This window comes from Passer domesticus, chromosome 2, assembly GCF_036417665.1.
Source record: "Passer domesticus isolate bPasDom1 chromosome 2, bPasDom1.hap1, whole genome shotgun sequence".
NCBI classification, from domain to species: domain Eukaryota; kingdom Metazoa; phylum Chordata; class Aves; order Passeriformes; family Passeridae; genus Passer; species Passer domesticus.
In genome coordinates, this window is record NC_087475.1 from 112,001,821 (window position 1) to 112,023,996 (window position 22,176).

At 37.7% G+C, this 22,176-nt stretch overlaps 1 protein-coding gene across 5 annotated transcripts in view; it reads left to right on the plus strand.

Annotated features, from left to right (window-relative positions):
• MAP3K7CL (MAP3K7 C-terminal like) overlaps nt 1-22,176 on the plus strand; it is a 33,178-nt gene that overhangs the window by 6,976 nt on the left and 4,026 nt on the right. For 3 of the 5 annotated variants that reach the window (XM_064410773.1, XM_064410774.1, XM_064410775.1), the window contains exons 4-5: nt 5,312-5,370; nt 13,491-13,606. In XM_064410773.1, coding sequence (XP_064266843.1) covers nt 5,312-5,370; nt 13,491-13,606 — 175 coding nt within the window. Of the gene's footprint in view, nt 1-3,452; nt 3,563-5,311; nt 5,371-13,490; nt 13,607-22,176 lie in introns of those variants that run through there. The other 2 variants (XM_064410777.1, XM_064410776.1) reach the window with 2 other exon arrangements.

Consider the following 22,176-nt stretch of genomic DNA (forward strand, 5'->3'; position numbering starts at 1 on the left):
AAATGAATTGGAAACATACTATTGCAACCTACCTTACATCACTTGGAAACTTGTGCAGTTTTGTGCTGCAAACAATGCAACTTGAACTGAATGTATTGTTCCAAGATTCAAATAAGTGTTCCAAAGTTGAAAATTCATTGTGGTTTGTCAGAATCAATTTAATGCTACTAGTGAAATTCAGTATGTCCTAATTTTTATCAATCTTAAAAATACATTAATTTCATGGAATTTAGACAGCTGGATTTGTTTTGTGTAATAATTCAAAGGGAAGGTTTATAGGTTCATCTCTCTTCACCTTGCCTCCTCAAATAAAAGCTTGAATCTAGCTGAAAAGTTCTGCTCATGATATGTGGTGATAAATGACTGGGTCTGAAATTGTGAGTTCTTTAATTTGAAATTCGTATACCTCTGACACCACTTTACAGAAAAATCACTGACAACAAAGGCAAAACACACATCTTCTAATGAACCTGACAGACAGTGGAACAGTGTCATATTTTTGCAAGCATAGCAAAATTACTTATTTTACTCTTCTTTATGCTCATTATCCTACTACAAGGAATTTTTTGCTTTTCTAGTTTATAATGCTAGACTGTTTTGCAGTGGTTGCTTCTTCAAAAGCAACCTTCAAATTGCTACTCCACCCTCGTATTGGTTGTGATGGCTCAGGAAGTTTTTCAGCACCTTGACTGACAACCAGTGAGGATTGCTAAAATATATGGCTAAAATTTACAGAGCTAATTTCCTAAATCTACACCCAACCTACAGGGCTCAGTTCTTGGGGAATTGGATGGGAGATCAGGTGAGACAGCCTCAAAGGGACATTCATCTGAGGATGCTTAGGTTTGAGTGAAGCTATATGAAGTAGGATTTTGCTCTTACCTCTTTCATTATGGACTGTTTCTATTTTTGGGAGGTCCACAACTCTTATTATTGAGCAAGCCCTCACATCCTATTCCTGGGTGGGGCAGTGGCCGTTCCCCACTATTTTATGAGTGAGGTAACTGCGAGGTTGTGTAAGGTCGTGTCAGGCAGGGCTGTGAATAGAAACCCTGGAGCTCCACAAAGCAGTGCCAAGTTGCAGTCACTTAGCCACAGAGCCTTCCAGGATGAATCTGATGAGTCTATGCTTGTCTGTCAGTATCCAGGCCCAGAGCTGCTGGATCTCACTGCCCTCCCAGGGCCAAGGCTGGACCCTGACAGGCACTTTGACACTGCTGTTGGTGCAAGTTGTGGTGCTTGCAGTTCAGTGTGAGCACTTTTCCTGTGCAAGTGCTGATCCACTTACAGGACAGCAGCCTACTTATGTTACCAATTTAATTCTTTAATTTAGAAGGAAGCGATCTGAATACATTGGCCCACACATGTAGGAGAAAAAAAAATAGGACCTGACTGTATAATTAAATACTGGATCATAACTCAGTTACTCAAGGAAGCAGAGCTGTGATTGGCATTTCCTAAGTTTCAAGTGCTTGATTTAGCAACCTTAATGTGCTTTCAACACATTTAAATTTTTTATATTCTATTTCTGTCTATCTTAGTGAAGATCATAGAGAAACTAATTTTCAATATTATACTGGAAGTGAATCAGATGTTGTTCTTAATGGATTTACTGTCTTTAGCTCACAGTTCAGTTAAATGCGACAGCCATAGAGGAAAAAAATTGGGGTTTACACTTCATTGTGCCAGACATTGTGTCAGTCAGACAGTAACACGTGAAGGATTTCTCTTATTGGACTACATGATGGAGGTCTGGGATATTGGAATCTCCAGGAGGCCAGAACATGATTAAATAAGTGAAGCTTTCCAGAAATCAAGCTTCATTCTCAAATGTGCAACTTTAGCATAAATCATCTGCCTCAGGGCTAATAGTGGGCTTTTTGTACAAAGACAATCAGTGTTCATAGAGTTCAGATGCTCTTTGTTACAAATGACAGTTTTCAGCAGCAGGCAAAGCAAGCATGTGAACCTGATGAAACAACCATGAAAATCACACTATTTCATTCACACCAACTGAGTCTTTGGTTAAAAACACATGGGTTTTCGTCAGGGTACGTGTCTTTAGGGCATTTTTAAATATAGAACTTCAAAATTAGATTTGGGATCTATGGGAAATCAGGAAATGCTACTCATTTAGAAATCATATTACAGATACATGAACTTAGGTGCCTGTAATGAAATCCCTGATCTGATTCTTTCACATCACAGGATAGTGCTGTTGACTTTGCTTGTATGGCCATAATATACGCATACACATTTTTCCTTCTTTCTTATTTCCTTTTGACCAAAATCTTGACTCATTTTCAGGTGCAGTGAGTTGCTGTCTCTGCTTTTTAAATATATTTTTATTTTAAACAAAATAAGTTTTCAACATTCAGCTTAAATTATAAACCATTTTTCCTTATGGTTTCTTTATAGTGACTATAGGGATAAGATGGTGTTTGTAACTGGTGAAGAATCAGCCTAGATATTTTCAGGAATTTGTGGTACAGAAAAGCCACTAACTCTATAATAAAAGAGGTTTTTAATTATATAAGTGATTCCTTATAATAATCTAGATATTCATTAAAAATTGATAGTTAATTAAGAAAAAGGGGGAAAAGAGGTATTTCAGAGTTTTTTTCCTAGTTAAGGAGAGTTAGAATAGAAAATAACAAACACAGATCAGGAGATAGTTTTGAGAATGTTTTGATCTTCAGAATAATTTCATAGGCATTTCAAACGTTTTTGTATCTGATTTTCAGAGTCAATAGATTTTTAAGACTAGAAATCAATGTGATTTTGACTGGTATTCTGCTGGCAAGGGCAATAGAAATTCTTCAGAAAAAAATGCAAGAGTTTCTATCTTTCCTCTTGACATCCTGAAAACATCCTCAAAAGTTTTAGGAGGTGAATGACTGCTTTCATTTGCTTTCCCCTTGTGTGAAATTTAAGTTTTCATTATTATCAAGTGATTTTTATTGTTATTGTTGTGGTTGTTACTTTGACAACAGCGAAATACTGATCTGGGGCAATGATTTATTTTACTGAAAGCTGTGGGGAAAGCCATGTGTTGTTCTTCTTGTGAAAAACAAGATTGTAGTTAGCTATGAGGATTTCTGTTAATTTTTGTAAACTAAATACTTCAGCTGAAATTCTTAGAAGAGCCGAAGAGAATTAGGAACTCAGGATAATTTCAAAACTGAAACTACTGAAAAAACCTATAAAACCAAAAAACTACAAATTTCAAAATTTCAAAACTACAGACTGAAGTCTGTATAGCATTTCTCGATGATGTTCTGCACATCAGATGATGATCTAAACAAGTCTTAAACTAGTATAACTAAAAAAAACCCTAGCAGCTGTTCAATAGATGCTAGGGCAAGCCCATTATAAAATGTACTATGGTATGTCATAATGGTTAGGATACCAGTGCATTCTATTTTTAGTACCATTGACTCAGTCACTTGAGTTCAAAAAATAAGCAGGGAACATCTGTTTATTGAAAGGATTTCCTCTACATTAATTTCTCTATTCCATCCTTTATAAAGTACTTCCAAAATTTTAACTGGTTCCTTTCAGAGTATGATCCAACTTATTTTCCAATATTCTAACACTGCATTAATTTTATTTTTTTATTAATAGCTGATGCTGTGAAAATGTAATTACTCTCTGAGGTTTCTTCAAATTTTTTTAATCATTTGGAGTGTTGCTTTTGCTATTTTTTCTGAATTTTAAAGATGTTCAAGATACCTCAATAAAGCTACTGTTCCAAAGATTGTACTGCTGGAATTGCCAAAGCAAATAGCAGTTTAACTGCCATCCATGACTCTGGTCCAATATCTCTGTCAGAATATTTAACAGCTATTCAGCCAAATACCTGTAGAGCAGCTGTAGCCCTAGTCAGACTGAGTCTTATTCTGTCCTTCCTTTTAGCCTTGCCATATGATTCATCTTTCTTCTTTTAGAATATTAGTCTATTTATATATTGTACAAGAAAGCAATAGCAAATTAAAGATAAACACTTGCATATTAGCATGATAAAATCCTGTACAATTAAAGCAATTTAAGTGTTTTCCAGAATGGGCATGCTTGACATATGTTATGAAGAAAGAAGGGGGACACTCACATGACATGGGTATGACCTTTTGGTAATACAGCAAGACAACTGCTCCATGAAAATACAGGAACTTCACTTTATTTCCTGAGGAAATTCAAGAACTTTTGCTTTTGTGTCACTATACATTTTTTCTTCTCTGTGCATCTCTTCCCAGAGGCTGCCCAGCTCTAGCTATATCACTGAGTAAGGTTGTGGCTATGTGTTAGCCAGTATGTTTATTTTTCATAGGCTAAGGTGACTTATTTTACTTTTCCCCCCAACCTCCTTTGCTTTATAACCACAGAGGCCAGGAGAAAGAGATATCAAATATTTGAGAAATAATTTAGATCCTAGTCTGTGTTCTTTTAGAATCCTTCTTTGATATGAGGTCCTCTTGATCCTGTTGGGGTTTTGTTGCTATGTTCAAGTCTACAAGTGCACAGCAGGTTGCAGGATCTGAACTGTGTTAGCAATTTTCTCCTGGAAGAGCCATCCTTATTTAATTTTGACACATTACAAATAACTGACTGTAAGCTAATAGTTACACTCTCCTCACCTCCCATAACCTGTGGTAAGATGAATAAACAGTCATCATAGTCCAATGCAGAATTGAGAGTGTGAAAGTCACTGAGAAAGAAATATTGCACTGGCGCTACCAAGTGTGATTCATGTTTCTGATCTCAGTCCAGCTACTAGTGGGCAGGTGTCCACAGCACAACCCTGACATAACTGGCGCAATCTGTTCCACCTTTGCTGGAAGCCTGTTCTAAAAATAAACAAAAAAAAAATCCCAAACAAATAAATAAAAACACGGCTTGGTTTGTTGTCATGATTGAACTAACTCTAGCCCATAAGGATTGTAATTGACAGGTAAAGTCCTTTAAGACACTCCTTTACTTAGCAGTGTAGTGGAGAGAGTTCAGGAAGAAAAACAGTTTAGATTTATTTGTTTTATTAAATTATCACATGTTCTACTGGACTTACTTTGTTCCTTAATCACTGCAATGCAAAATAGACTCTCTATTTCCAGAACGTAAACTTTTCTTATTACCAATCCACTAGTATTTTCAAGGATTCTACTGAGGCATCTCAAGTGTAAAAGATAAGATGTGGAGGTGTTTTCAGGATCCCAATATTACTGTCCATATATGCAATGTAGAACTTCATTAAACAGATTACTTGAAATGCCCTCTTTGGTAGACAATAACTTTTAATATTGCGTTTACCTTTTAGATGACGCTTCCCCTGAAAGCTTCTCTTTGGCATTTCCAGAACTAGATCAGCAGCTGCAGGTAAACTTTTCTTCTCTTATGACAGTTCTACTTCCCATTCACTGTATTTGTTGTTATAAAAGGCCTCTGGTTGTTACACTATGGTGGAAGTTTTCAGTGGTGCTTTTCTAGCCTATTAACATTTAGTAAGACCATATATATCCATAGAAGAAAACACTGTTTTTTCAAGATCTTCAGAAAATTTTTCGTCCAACCGCAGGGAAATCACTATTTTAACAATCTTGCCTGCTTTTAAGATTTTCCATCCAATTCCTGTAGTGCTGCTGCATGCTGGCAGCTCCATGGTTCTCTAGACACAAAGCCAGTTCTGTATCCAGGGATTATTTCCCTTTCCTCGGCGGTGGTTCTGGAGTGTTGGCTGGCTTTTGTAGACTACTTCAGATCATCTGTTTTCCCAGGAGCATTTAGACTTCCTCTGATATTTCACTATGAAGGCAGTTGTTTCCTGACTGTAAATTGAGAAGGGCATTAGTAGACCACTCATTGACCAATAATGTCATCTTTCCTGCACCCATCATCTTGTGAGACAACACAGGATGGCTGCTGACTTCAAGGGTGACACTTCTGTCCCGCTGCTCTCTTCAAAAGGATGACTGAGAAGGGAATGGAGGATGACAGAGACTCCTCTTGCTCTGTCCCTCTAGTCCTGAGGATATGGGCAGGTTCTTTAGGCATAAGTAGGAATTAATAACAGCTTAAGGTTTGGGACAAAAGAAACTGGGTAGTATGCTAACCTCTTTATTCCACTAACCAACCTTCCAGTGCAACAAACAGGATTGGTATTTTTTTTCTCTTTAGAAGAATTCAATTTGAGAAAAGCAATTGTGTTGCATGGCTGGAGCACTGAATTGAAAGTAAAGAACCTGCATTTTGTTTCCAGTTCTCTCAGTGACACATTGTTTAATCCCGGAGTTGCTTCATCCCTCTATTCATCTCTGAAATTAAGTTAATAATTTTTGCATCTTTTGTTAAAGACCATTAAGACCAGTAGGTAAGGATTGCTCTAAAAGAGCAAAATATGATTATTATTGCTGCTATTGATACATAGAAACAATATTACTAACATTAAGTCTAAGTACTTTGCAGGACGAGTGATGATTTTTTTATTAAGACTGTTATGACTTTTACGTTTCTGGAACCTATAATATACTCTAAATATGGAATTTCATGATAGGCTGAAAATGCTCCTCTGGAAGCATTCAAGTGTTCTGGATATATAATAGCCCTTCAGTAAAAGTTCTGAAGTACACTCTAGCACAATCCCACTAAGTGTATCCAACTGGTCTGTAAAGTACTTGACATTTGTTTCAAGAAGACCTTCCTTTACTCTCATAATCGTGAATATGAATAACTGAATATGATAACAAATTCAAAGAAACAATCAAAGGCTTTGGTTAATGTAATTTTCTTTTTATTATCCTTCATAATCTCCCATGGTATATATCAGGGAAGCTGAAAGGATAACTTATGAGAATGACCTGTCTGACTCAACCACTTAAAAGTATAAAATTTGTGGCAGCACTTAATAATTTTGTTTTCAAGCTTATGTGCATGTTTATATTTCGATGCCTTTATGTTCATCCAAGGGCAGTGAAGTCAATACAGGGCTCTGAGCTGATGCAGAGATAACATTGAATTCAAATTTAGCAATAAAAACCTGAATTTCCTTGCTTTTGTCAATCTGGATCACAGTTTCATGTGATAACCATTTAATGTCATTACAGTATTTTTAGTCTGCTTTAAAATTTCAAACAAGTAATAGCTGTTACAAAATTATTATTTACCTTATTACATTTCTTATTAATTGTGGTTTTTTCAATCCTGCAATCCAAACTGCTGCAGGTTTGTCAGAACTCTATGGCATGTGCTTGCAATTCATGCCAACTTTGAAACAGATAGCTCCTGCATTACAGAAACAGGCAAAATGGGCTTCACCAGGACCTGCAGAAGTAGTGAATGGTGGTGTCCCTTCTCATTCCATCCATCTTTTTTTCTGTCCTGAAGTGCATTAATACAGAGCACACACATGAAGGGTCATGTAAATGAACCTTTTAATCAACTGTGGCAATAGCAGCCTGAAATGCTTGAATTTATAAGAATGCTGATACATATGTTCATAATAAAAATATCATATCTGAGAGCCACAAGATTTTAATCAGTGTGCTATAAATACAGTCAAAATTATTTGAATTTTATTTAAAGAAGCAAACTATAAATGCAGGTTATGTGGCTGTATAGTAATAGGCACCTTAAAAAAAAGTAATAACTTTACAGATTTCAAGCATACAAAGGAAAATTTTGAAACCCGTTTTAAAAACAAACAAGTAAAAAGCCTAAATTAGATGATCTTTAAGCTTAATTTTGAAAGCAGCTTGAATGCTATGTAAGTTCAGCAAGTCACTTGGAAAATCAGAGCCTTAGAATTCTATGCATGCAGGCAGCAGACCACAGCCTGAGTACCAAGCAATTTGCACCTCTGTTTTGGGCTTCAAGCTCTCGTCCTCCTATGTTGGGCCTTGGCAGACAACTTGGCTATTTGAGCAGAATTACCTAGTGGTCCCACTTTTCCTCCCACAATTCTTCCATACCTATTCCCTGGGCAGCAGTTTCAAATGGCAGGGCAAAGTTCAGTGCAGCCTCCCCTTGGCAGGGCAACAAACCCTGCTGTCCAAGCACCCAGCTCTACAGAGGTGGATGTGGAATTGCCTGGAGGGAAGGTATTTCTAGGAGACTTAGCAAAAAAGCTAATTCTCTATAAGGACTCTTACTAAAGGACAGTTCTAGTTGCAGCTTCTTTCTGAAGAATAAAAATTATCAGTCTGTGTGTTCTGATGTACTAGCTAGCTTCAGACTAATATGTTTTATTTTCAAATCACTTTTTTGAATGTTACAGTTTTCTACACATTCCGAGAAACAATTTGTAAAAAAATAACTCAACTATTTTATATCAAATTTTTTATGTGGTCTGTGGTCAACCAGACATGAAAGCCCTTCATATGAGAACAGATCAGTTTAAGCTATATTTGCAGCTTTATTATTAATTTAAAGAAAACTAACCAAAACCACACACACACAACTAAAATAACTTCCTGCTAAGTTATCAGTGAAACAAAACTCATATTAATAATCTTCTTGTTTTCAATTCCTTTTGTTTGCAGTATTGGAAATTATTCTCTTCCCACTGACAAGCAACACCTGCTTATTTGAGGGTTTTCCCCCCTTCCCTGTGTGCACCATGTGGTGGGCAGTGCAGCAAGGGTGGACTGGCTACACCTGTCACTCTGTCACTGGGAAACTCTAACCTTTGCTTTGTCTGGATGGGTCCTTGGAAGGCACTTCCTTGATTAGCTGCCCAGTGACCCCTCTGACAGAAATTCTACGACGGTTTATCTGCTGTATTTAGAAACATACATCAGCATCCAAGGCCTTGCTGTTCAGGTCACTGAATGGAGAGGAGGGTATCTAGTGTTCATACCTGCATTGCTGTGCCCTGTGCGTTGCCTGTCCCGTTCCGACACTTCCTGTGACTTGCTCAGTTCATCTCTCTGTTCCCCATCAAAATCTTTATTCCAGATGAGAGCTTCATCTGAAGAGGGAAGAACACAAGCCGCATATGTATACACATATAGTTCTTCACCTTTGAAAACCAGGTTAGATGGGGCTCTGAGCAACCTGGTCTAGTGGAAAGTGTCCCTGGCAGGGGGGTGGAAGGAGGTGATCTCTAAAGTCCTTTCCAACACAAAACAATTCAATGGTTCTGTGATCTTGTCTCATGAAATGAGCTTGTGAGCTTGAGAGACATTTATGTTATATTTTGTGTTACAAATCTGTGTCATTAGATGACTATAAAATTGCTGCAACAAAGAAAAAGCTCCAACCATTTATAACATCCAGCCTCAAGTTAAAGGATAGTTTTTCTCACTTTAGTAGAAAATGCTCATATAAAAGTAATGCAAATGTTATGAAAGGAGCAGTGCATTGTGTGTGATATAAGCATTTAGCAGAAACCTTGTTTACTCTGGAACTTTAATTGCTTCTACTGAATGCCGGGATTTTTGTTAGATACATAAATTAATTTTAGAAAGTTTAAAAGCATACTTTGTTTTTAAAGAGGATGCTGTAATATTTTTACTATGTATTGGTTTCCAAGAGAATTCCTAGAGGACTCTGTTGCTCTATAATTAGATCTAATTGCCTACGAACTTGATAAGTCTCCTGTAATGCTGCTGTGAAAACTTTGGTCTTAGATTATGTAAGACCATTTTATGCATGTATGTTAACATGTATGTTCACCAAGTCAGAGCATCATACTAAGGTTAGAAAAGAATGGAAAATCTCCCAGGAAGGAGAGCTAAACTCACAATTGCTTTCATCCAGTTGACCTGAATTGTTTGGAAGATAACTGTTTACTTTCATAGTAAAACTAGACTAGACTAGATGTATCCTAAGATGGGTGTCTGAAACTGGTGGAAGGGTTCCAGTTGCACAACAAAAAGTAGCTGCCATGTGCTATTTTTGCTTGGCACAATGTGGGTTTTTCTATCATAGAAGAGTGCACAAGGCCATATAATGAACATAGACCACATTCAAAATATTAGCATTGGATTTTCCACTTTTCCAGAAGAGTTCAGCTGAAAGTTACCAAAGTCACAAAAAGCAAGACACCACTCTTTAATTAGATCAGTTCTGAAGACTTCTAGACAAGTTCATGTGAGCTGAAAAAACTGCCTGATACAATTTTTTTTTTGAAACTTCAACTATTTCAGGAGAAAGTTTTAATTTTTTTCACAGTTAAACACATAAGTGCAATGATGGTGAATTTAAAAATCAACTGTTTTAAAGCTTTTGAACAGTTGATTGGCACTGTCAACTATAGAGCTTTTGTAGATATGGAATGCTGATTTTCACATGGCAAGGCAAAAAAACTTGTCATATGAGGGAAGCCAAAAAACAAAAGCCCAAACCTGAAAACTTTCATTCTGTGTCACCCCACCAAAGATTTTATTTAGAAGACCTCCTTCAACATGCCTTAAAAAGCAGGCAGAGAGGAGGCTACCCAGATGATTAAAGGCATGGAGAACCTCTCCTGCAAGGAAAGCAAGTCCCTTCCAACCCAAAGGTTCTGTGATTTTCTGTTTCTTCATAAACTGCTTTTGCATGTCATCTTCCAACACCTTTCATGTCTGAACAAAAGTCTGAATAAACAGTACATATGTCTTGTAAAGATCTATATATATATGTACAGTTACAGGATGGTCTATAAAAGGAACTCTTAGTGTCTACTTGCTGAATTCTGTAAAATGTTTCTTAATGTTACAGTGAGTTACTCAACAAAATACATGGAAAAATCAGACCTTGTTGAAAATCAGGCTTAATAGGACAGACCACCAGTATGACTTACAGCTTTAGCTTTTGTACTAGCTTTGTGAACAAGATCAGAGATGCTGCACGTGCATATTTTACCAGCACAGGAAAATGAGGGTAGATGACACTGAAGCCTGAAATAAACAGGATTAAAAGTAGAAACTGTTGCCATTAAATGTAACCTACTGCGGCAGGCATGTTTTTTGCTTGTCTAGCAGGTATGTTTTATTTATATTAATTTATGGACAGGCAAGGTACAGCAAGCTCAGGCTGTTCTAAGAGGAAAGTAAAGTATGGCTGTTTACTTCTCAGTGGAAAAAAAAGCATACTGCAAATTGAACTTTATTAAGGCCTTCTGAAATTAGTCACCTTGGTAAACTAGCAATCCCTTAACATAAAGATGTTATACAGACTTCATGGAATGCCATTGGGCATTCTGTACTGCAGTATCTGCAGTACTTCCCACTTCCTGGCCACAGACCATTAAAAAAGTTCTTCCACGTGGAATGGAGATTTGTATCTCTCCTTTTCCCATGTTATTGCAGTAGAAAGTGTTTGCTAAATATGCGGTTTTGTATGCTACTGACCAGAAACTACTCATGGATGCTGTAGATAATATCTCTGGAGCCTGTCTTAGAAGTTTCCAGATTACAGAGGAGCACACCAAATTCTCCAGTTCTGGCTGCCCCATCCCTGGAAGTGTTCAAGGTCAGGTTGGACAGGGCTTGGAGCAACCTGGCCTAGTGGAAGGTGTCCCTGCCCATGGCAGAGGGGCTAGAACTTGATGCTCTTGAAGGTCCTTTCCAATCCAAACCACTCTATGGTATGATCCAATTATATTCTATCTAGTCATTTGAAAACATTGTAACATTTATGTTTTAAAGAAATATACACCAATAATTTAAAAGATTCTTGATATAGTGCTTACTACCATCACACAAATTTAAAAGAATTTTATGAATAGAAATTAGTAAACTGATTTTTAATTTAAGTGGTAAAATATCAGTGTAAGAGAAAATGTCACTGAAGAGGAAACAATAATAGGAAGGGGTTTAAAAGTCAGCAACTGGTTCTAAGTGAGCCTTAGATACTAAGTTTCAGCATGACTAGATAATTTTTAGCTCTCTATATATATCTTTTGAGTGGGAAGCTGGAATATAGAAACTGAGCACTGTTTTAATTTTTAAACTGGTTTAAACCAGCTAGATTAGTGGAAACTAAATTGAAAGCAAATCCAAGGTCTATTCTGCTTTGTTTTGTTGTGTTTTTCTTTTGAAGTATCACTGTTTGGGGACTTTCCCCTTGGTACTGTTCAAAATTGTTTTATTGTGACACACTTGTTGGTAGCTGATCTCTGGTAGATAGCAGAGATGCTGCTTTGGCTCATCCATGCATTCTTGGATTAGAGCACTGAGACTTCTATATTCAGTCTTGCTAAATTTATGCTTATTATTTGGGTGGCTATATGAATGGTGCTCTTGCTCATCCACACTGAAATGCAATTAAAAGCCCTTTTCTAGGGATTAGATTCATCAGGTATTGGGCTGCCCTTTCCCTGGGTTCCCAAAATCTCCAAGATGAGGGAGAATGAAACAATGTGCTGTGAAACAATTCTGCTGCAGCAGTTTTAAATTTAGAATATGGAATATGAGTGTCAAAATTTCAGTGAGGAATCACATACCAACTACAAGTACTTGCAAGCTCCATACATTACTTACATCTGTGCTTTGGGTTATGTCTGAAGCCAGCTTACCCTGTCTCCTGAACAAAAATGTTTTTTAATCTTTGTTTTTTAACATGTTTAGTAAAATTTGAATTTTCAGTTTAGATTAAACAAAAGATTACAAGATTATAAACAGGAAAAGTCTGACTACTTGTGCTTTTCTTTTCCTAATAATGTCATTAAGGGAATATTGTGCTACACAGAAGAGTCAAGGTAGGACAGCAAGAAATGCAAAACAATCTACTAATATTGTGAAAAGCAATTGGATGTTATTTAAATGGGCAGTAAATGAACTATTTTAAGTGTTTCCTTTTACTTCAAACAGGTGGCTCAAGGATGCTATTTGGAGTTCATTTACAGTCAATAGATTCATGGCTAATAACTTAAAAATACTTCCTGAATGTGTTATAACCAAAATGTGACAGTCAAACCTGAAGCCTGAATTAAGATGCATTCTTTTTTAAGGAGCAAAAAGCACCTACATTTAACCAAAATGTATTTTCAAGAATTTTGATGAAATTTACATAAGGAGTCCTAGGACAGCTTGGTTTTATTTGCCATATTTACTACATTCAGTATGCATTGAAAAAAAGATGATCTTGCTGCAATGATGTCAGTTCCTGGCCGTGTAAAGATGTATGTGATAGGTCTGATCAATGCATCAGCTTTAGCATTTACTTATCACTCTAGCTGAAAAAGAGGGAGGTAAGGGAGAAATCCTTCTTTGAAAAATCTTCAGGGATATTTTGCAAAGCTGACAAGGAGAGTTCTGAAAATTCTCACAATGCTTGAAGTTTTACACATATGTTTGAAGTTTCACACATATTCTTATGCAGGGAACTGTTTTGGGTTTTTTCCTTCCATGAAACACCATCACTAGGAATAGTTGGCCATATACTGCAGTTAAGGGGGAAAATTCTTTAGGTATTCTCACAAGAATTTAGATAAATATTGTATCTTTCAAAATATGTGGGTTTAAACTAATATTTCATTAAAAAACAATGGGGTTTTTTTCTTCGTTTTTTTCTTAAAGCCTCTGCCTCCTTGTCATGACTCTAAGGAATCTATGCAGGTGTATAAACAGCACTGCAAAATAGCAGAAGAATACCACGAGGTCAAGAAAGAAATTGCTCTGCTGGAAGAAAGAAAGTGAGTAACTTTCCTAAAGGATTTACTGTCCTATATTCTCTTTGTAAAACCCTGTTTGAAACATGAAAGTTTAACTTTGTATTTTCTGACTTTCTATACATATGTGCTTATATATGTATATACTTACTTATACATTTATATATTTTAATTGTGGCCTTCCAGTATCTGAAGGAAGCCTAGAAGAAGGATGGAGAGAGACTATTTATAAGGGCCTGGAGTGACAAGACAAGGGGAATGGCTTCAAACTGACAGAGGGCAGGGATAGATGGGATATTGGGAGGAAATTGTTCCCTCTGAGGACGGTGAAGCCCTGGCACAGGTTGCCCAGAGAAGCTGTGGCTGCCCCATCCCTGGAAGTGTTCAAGGTCAGGTTGGAGCAACCTGGCCTAGTGGAAGGTGTCCCCTGCTGGTGGCACGGGGCTGGAACTGGATTATCTTGGGGATCCCTTCTAACCCAAGCCATTTTAGGATCCTAGGATTTCATGCCTCTGCCTGATGTGGAGCACAAGTTGGCCACTGCTCTACAGGATCAGCTGAGGTCACTAAGGGCTGTCACAGTTCAGCTTTGTGGGTGTCCCTTAAAAGCTTCACTGACAGCCTCCAGGTCACATAACAATCCAGTCCATCTGGTGCAGGTTCCTTTTCAATTTTAGTTTTTTCAATAAACATCACACACTTTAATGAAGAACAAAATGGATCCTCATTTAGGCTTAGAATACTTGACAATACTAGTAAACATGTTTCTGTGAGGTGCTTTGTTTTTGTGCACACTGGTTCAATATGCATTGGCATTTCAGGTGTTTATACGCAAAGTGAATAAGCTGGAGGCTTTTTTCTTGTCTATGCCTGTACTCATAGCCTTGTCATCTTTTGCCTGGCTATTAAATGGCAAAGTGCACTCTGTGGCTGTCCATCCTTTTCCACAAGAAAAGGAAAAAGAAATTAAATTGCCTGAAAAAAGAAGTTCAGAGAAAGAAAGAAGGTGAATAGTGAAATCTCTGCCCAGCTGACCCTGCCAAGTTTGCATCCATGGGAATCTTCAGCTGCAGAAGCAAGAGGGAAACTTGAAATTCTGTAGTCCTACAAGACAGCCAAAGAACTCCCTGAATCCAAACTATGCAGGGTAAGAAACTGAGATGTCTTTATCCGGGTTGATGGCTGTAGACATAATATAATTACTTTTTGCCTAAAGTGTCAAAGCTAGTTGAAGTTTCCCACTGCAAACCCCCTTCCACTGGAGGATCAGTGTGGCACTCAGAGGCTGACAGACTGGAACAAAAGCTAAAAAAGGTGATGTCCAATGTCATGGGAAAATGCATTTTGCATTTGATTCACCATTAATTGAACTTGGCCAATCAAAAGTCATTAGTGTTTTTAAAGAGATTAGAAGATAAGTATTTTTTTAAAAAATTTGCAATGATTTTTCAAATTTGGTTGTCTGATACAAGCTGCTTACATACATATTTAGCAATCAATCCTGTGGAAACCATGTGTCTTTGTCTACTCTGAAAATCCAAGCGCAATATAAAATATTAAATGATTGTTTAAGTGCTTGACTTTAGTTGTATAAACACCAAAGTTAGCCTTCAATCATTTTGGTTTTAGACTCTACTAATATAAATCCATTATTATTATTATTGGCACAACCCTGAATCAGTTATGCCTATTTATGAAGAATGCTTGGAGCTCATGAAAATGAGACATTCATGTATATTTTTGCACTTTCTGGAATAAAAAAAAATTTGCCATTTGAATGCAATTTTTTTATCTCTAAGTCTGTGGTACTAGCTAAATTAGAAATGGCTTGCTTCTTGAGAATAGCAGGTACGTGCACAAAATTATTTACCTGAACTCACAATTATCCTAATCAACCTCTGAGCCCAGAGGTCAGCCTCTCAATGGTGCTTATCTTGGATGAGTTAAAGGGCTTCAGGCTGGCATTTTCCTTCATTCCACCAGTGGATGTCAACAGTGGAACAATGTTAGGAAGCTTCCATCACTGCTGTCTTTGCTGAACCTGTTCTGGGAATTCCATGCCCCAGTAAACATGTTAGGAGTGGCTGTGTAAGGCAACAAATGGAATTATTTTATTGAGACCCATATGTACTTTGTAATTACATATTTGTAGCCTCATGTTCACATGCTGTATATAGCAATGAAATGCCTAAACATGACAAATATCAGGGCAGCACCTTTCACACCTCCCGTGTGTCTTAATCTGAAAAAGTGATCCTACAGCACTGGGATCAAAGACGTTTAATTTCCTACAAGCTGGTTCACTCTGGTTGCCTAATTTTGAAGTTTAAACTGCAAGTGCAAATTGAAGATATTTTTTCCCCAGATGTGGATTGCTTATAACTTTTTCCTCCAAGCAGATTATCCATTTTGCATTCTCCCATTGTGTATATTTCCTTTCTGGAGCAGTCTGTTTTTATTAAACCCTCCAGAAACTAACTGGGACCTCTTTACCACATGGCTTGGTAAAGAGGTCCCAGTTATTGAAATTATTGAAATTGAAAGGTGGATTAGAAAGTTATTAGTACACATGTAACTTTACACACATGTAAGCAAACAAACCTGAACGTGACAGCCTTGATTTTTATCTAAAACTTGATAGAAAGGGAGTATAAGTGTAGAGGCAAAGGAATAAGTGAGAAGTAAAAGGGAGTTTTGCTCTCCTGTTCACTGATTTATGTCTAAAAACATTCTCAGCACTTACAGCAAGAGAGTTAAAAGTAGTTTAGGGACTAGCATATACTGAATGAAGAGTAGATTATAATGGCTGGGGTGGCAGACATGTTTTGCATTGTGTGTGTACATATAAGTATATATATGTGTATATAAATACATGTGTATATTCTTATATTTGTATATACTTATATATGCACCTTATAATTGTGGCCTTGCATTACCTGAAAGGAGCCTGCAAGAAAGATGGAGAGAGAGTATTTACAAGGGCATGTAGAGATAGGACAAGGCAGAATGGTTTTAAACTGATAGAGAGTAGGTTTGGATTGGATATTAAGGAGAAATTCTTCCCTGTGAGGATGTTGGGGCATTGGAAATGGTTGCCCAGACAGCCCTGGCTGCCCATCACTGGAAGTATAGAGTATTCAGTTTTTAAAAGGGAAGAATGCTTTCACTTGTCTGAAAAGTCTGATGAAATGCACAAGCTTTTAGCCTCAAAACCAATTACAATCAAATTGAAAACATGGAGTTTGCAATTTTCTAAAATTTGCCCCTGCTGTGGGTGTCTTCTTCTACATTTGAATTTGAACATATGGAAATGAAGATGCCCAATTGTCTACTACACCTACAATCTACTGTCTATTTCTCTTAAATACTATTTTGAAAAATAGTCTTTAAGTGTTGCAAATAATATTTTGATCAAGTTGCATCCCTTGTAATGGGAACAAACAGCTTTTATAGTGTTTTTCAGTGTACATTTTTACCAAAGGCTTTCACAAATGCTGTTGGATGGTATCCTTGCCAGTGCTCCCAACTTCTCTCCACAGATCAATTCACCTGTGGCATTCCAATGGCAAGTCTCACCTGGCAGTTCCTGCACCTGTGGTGCCTGCTGATAGCACATACAGGATGCTGAAGGCTATGACTGACAGAAGAAGCAGAAAATTGATTGAGCAAATATTTTTTATTTGTTGGCTAAGAGGAAGAAATAATGTAAACCTGACACATATCTGTACAGGTATTAGAGCTTTTTAGGGAAAAAAAAAAGAAATAGAATTAATTCTATTTTAAATAATTTTTGTTCCAACCTCCAAAGTTCAGTGTAACCTTTCATACATGAAACAATATATACAGGTATATTTTTATATTATTTTATAAGACATAGAAAGTTGTAAAACATTATTTTAACGATAGTGAAAAACACTGAATCTTTTACAACTTTTTTGCTTCTGCTTAGCTTGATGAACAATGTGAGCATCGAGTATGGCCAAAGTAAGAAGTCAATGAAACTAAATGACAAGGGTTGCTTTTCGTTAGGGTGACAGCAAACTTACTTACTTGTTCTCTTTTGTGCAATATAGATGTTAGGAGAGTGTACTAGGCTGGCAGTGGGAGAGAAGATGACAAGTATTTTCCAGGAAAATGGGAAATGTGAGAGAGAAAAAGAGGTTGTAGTATCAAAAAAGGGAAAATCACAGGACAAAGCAAATAAAGATGGGAAAATAAGTTACTCAAGAATAAAAAAGCAAGCAAGAATTTGAAAGAACAGTGGGTAGATTTTTTTGCTAATTTAATCATAGCTTTGTTTGCTGTCTTCACTCCCACTCTTCACATTTATGCCAGCAATACGTAGTACAAGGGAAAAAAGCCACTCTGGAATGGGAGACATGATTGAAAATAAAGAAAAGGGTGTGGAAGCGAGAACACACCACATTTAGGGCACAGAATGTAATTTAATTTATGTTCCAGAAACACACACGTATTTCCATAACAGATGGTTTTGGGTATCTAACTTTGGGTGAAAGGGATGAGATGGCTGGTTATTTTGAGCACTTGTTATATTGCTATTACTAGATAATGACCCTGGATTATGTAGTTAAATATTAGAGTTGCCATGGTTGCTAGCTGTATCTTATATTCTTAGCACTGGATGGTTATCTCCTTTTCCTCCCCCAGACAATTCTAATATAACTCTACAGAAAATATCATTCGACCACCACCTGGTTTAGGATCACTCATTTTCTTGGCCGTGGATATGATTTCTTTTCCTTCTTTTACACGTTAGAGTAGACACAGTATCACAGAATTGTTAAGGTTGGAAAAGACCTTTAGGATTATCAAGTCCAACCACCAACCCAGCACCACCTCCCTGTTCACCATTAAACTGTGTTCTCCACTGCCAGCTCCACATGTTTTTTTGTTTTTTTAACTACTCCACCACTTCCCTGGGCAGCACATTCCAGTACTTTACAAACCTTTCAATTAAAAAGTTTTTCCCGATATCTAATCTGAACCTCCCCTGGCACAACTTGAGGCCATTTCCTCTCTCCTTGTCCCTTGTTCTCTGGGAGCAGAGCCTGACCCTCCCCTGGCTGCACCCTCCTGTCGGGGACTTGTGGAGAGTGAAAAGGTCCCTCCTGAGCCTCCTTTTCTCCAGGCTGAGCTTCCTCAGCTCCTTCAGCAGCTCCTGGTGCTCCAGACCCTTCCCCAGCTCTGTTCCCTTCTCCGGGCACACTCCAGCACCTCAGTACCTCTCTGAGAGGACCAGAGATGGACTCAGGACTCGAGGTGTGGCCTCAGCCGTGCCCAGCAGGCAGAACAGTCACTGCCCTGGTCCTGCTGGACACGCTGCTGATGACAAAATCCAGCATCCCAGTGGCCCTCTTGGCAAATGACATGCAGTGGAGATGACTGCTTAATTTTGTGGGAGGCTTTCATATGTTTTAGCTTGCTCTCATGACCATAGGACTGTTTCTATGCTTTTTAGTCCAGAGGATTTCTCAGGTACTCTTGTTTCTTGAGTGTTTTTTCCCAACACTGTGAAGACAAGTAGTTTTTAGACTTCTAGGTACTTCAGAAAAAGATTGGTGTAAACCTTAAAGGCAACGTTTTAGCTCAATAATTTTCCCATTCTAGACCTATTTTTTCATTATCTCACATATATGCAAAATATATGTTACTTGTCAAATACAAGAAATTAAATTACAGCTTTTCTAATACAAAAAGAGACCTCCTCTTCTAAAGGAAGTGTCCTTGCCTTTGGGAGGTTCTTTCTAACTCAAACTATTCTGTCATTCTGTGACCTTTTATGTGTTGGCATCTGAGACACATTTTCATTTACATTAAAGCAGACATTAATGTCTTTAATGGTGTTGTTTTTAAAATTAATTAGTAGACTTATGCCAGGACAGTTTCCCCAAGACAGCAGTTACCTTGCAGGGTCTCATAATTCCCCCTGATAGGAAAGCAATGCCAAATGTGGGAAGAGAAAATGACCTTTTGGCCACCAGTACACACCAGTTGTTGGAGAAGATACTGTACTGGCACAGACACATGATCCTGAATACCTTGTTCACAATGGGGAAAAGGCAAATCTGAGTCTTTGTATTCTGGAAACTGTTTTCCTTGTGTGCAGTCCATCTCCAAATACACTTATCTCCAGACAGATTTATCTGCTTAGTCTGTCACTTTTCTTTGTATTTATTCCTTGTGAATATGAGTGCTGAGGAGCTCTGTTCCCTGCATGTTTAGTCCTTAAGGCCAGAACAAGAGAAATTGCTTCCCTAAGACAGTGCTATGTTTTTCTCCTGCTTGTGGTTTATGGGTTTACAATGCAAATCACTAATGTTGCCTCCCAAACCCTCCCCAAAAAAGAACACTTCAAGTACATGTTACAGATTGTCTCAAAGCTTTGAGTACCTCAGCACTAGTTTGGAAAATGCCTTATCAATACTGTTAATATTTAAACTTGGGGTAACCATTAACAGAAAACACAGATTGCACAGTGCTACATCTATTTATTAAGCACCCCCAACAAAGTCTAGATGGTGCAAGAGCTTAGCATGGTGTTCTTTAACCTCTGAAAGCTAAGTTCAAATCTTGGATTAGATCAGATGTAAATGTTAGTTACTGTCCTCATCCTTTTGTGAGCTACATAAACTACACCATTCATAACATTTAGCAATTCCCTGGTACTCTAATTTTAGATCTGTGGCAGGCTGACAGTATCAGCCTGAAACATCACCCTATCCTGTAAACAGGTGTTGATCCTGATGGGAAAGGACTAAGTAGGTTCTGCTGACTCAGAAGTGGGCAATTTTACTACCTCAGTGCAAGGAAACTGCTTTCTGTGAGGGAGGTCCAAGAGTGTGGACTACAGCAATGAGTGTGTTTTGATTTTAATGCATTTATAGTTTGTTTGATAGCAAATCTGAATGCTGGGGAGGGAAGTTATCTGTGCTGCTTGAGTATTACTGGAGAGCAGCATGAAAGCCAAGCCTGCAGAGGATGTCATCAAATCAGAACTGACCTCCATTACCAGAGCTGTCTGAGTTTGCACGTTGTCTGTCTGTGCCTCTCCTGGCTCAGGTCCAGGACAGTCAGTACCATTCCTTTTCAAGTACTGGAAGTCCCCACAGAAAAGGTTTACCTGCTTTTAAGATGCTGGTTACCTAGTAGTGTGTTCACTGCATCTCCCTTTCAAAGAGCTCATGAGTGTAAGAAAAGTAAGGAAGAATGATTCTGAAATCATTTGTTTCTACACTTCTGATTTAACAGTCTGTAATTTGAAAGAGCTTAATTTAGCCCTTCAGTCCAACATTGCACCAGAGAATAATTGCAAAAAAAATATTACAGAAGTTATTATTTGGTCTCCAGAGATAAAAGTCTTCCAGATAAACTACAGGGAGAAACAAAAAAACAAACAAACAAACAAACAAACAAACAATAAACAAAAAAACCCTCCAAACATCTGGAGTTGTAAAAACTCATTGTCCCTGAATGTATTTCTCATGTGAACTCACTCCTCCATGGCCTCAGGCCCATGAATAGGAGCTGTCTAGCAAGACTGTCTCAACTTCTGTGAAATCTTCTTGATCTAGAATGGCCCAGCCACAGAGAAATGAACCTGTTAGTGGCTTGCTGTGTTTAAAACTTGTACAACTGTATTGTGTTAAATGTAAACAGAATTCCACTGAGCAAAAATACCCTCATGATGTTTCTTCTCAAAGGCCTGGTTGAATGCACCTGTCACCTGGTAAAAGGAAAAAGAAGAGGTTTTGCAGCAGCATAGCTGCTCTGCCTTACCTCAGCAGTATAAAACAAAGCTATCATATAGGAGGATGCCTATATGCTGCCTCTTTTGCTGATTTAAAAATTCTGTAACAGCTGCTAACTCTTTTTTTTTTTTTTGGTTTTTTTTTTGTTTTTTTTTTTTTTTAATCTATGGGAAGCACAGCTGGTAGAAATGGCTGTACCAAGGGTCTGTTCTAACTTGTGACTCCTTGAATTGCAGTAACTGTGACTGTAAACAGTCAACTAAACCACGGGCAATCACTGAAAGCTGCAGTAAAGACAGAGGAAGGTTGACTTGATCCTAAATGAAGGCCACACAGAAGTGCTTTTCAAAAGCCAGATTTTCAGTTTTGCTGCTCTACATGGTAGCTTTTCAGCTATGAGTAACACAAGTGATCAGAAAAACAGAAATGTTATCTTTTCATGAATACTCTGACCTGTGGGAATAGAATTGCAGATCTCTAGGAATTTCCTGTCTGAAAGCACTGCTCTAGCCTGACCAGTGGGCTCCAAGGACTGCAGTGAAATCTACCCACTATGAAAGCATTAACAACTTCCCGCTGATGATCTACAAGCACTGTTTTGACATGACTAAGAAATAAAGTCACAGGGCTATGAACAGTTAAAAAATTAACTAATCTCTGAGACAGAATGATCAAAAGAACCTTTTAGAAGAAACTTCCTGTAATGGGTGAATTTTTGACTTAAAGGGAAAAAGAAACCCAGAGGCCAGGCTAGCCTGGTGGGTGACTAAGGGGAGAGCATTAGATACTCTTGAGAGTTACTCATGCCTTCAGTGTGTTTTAAGA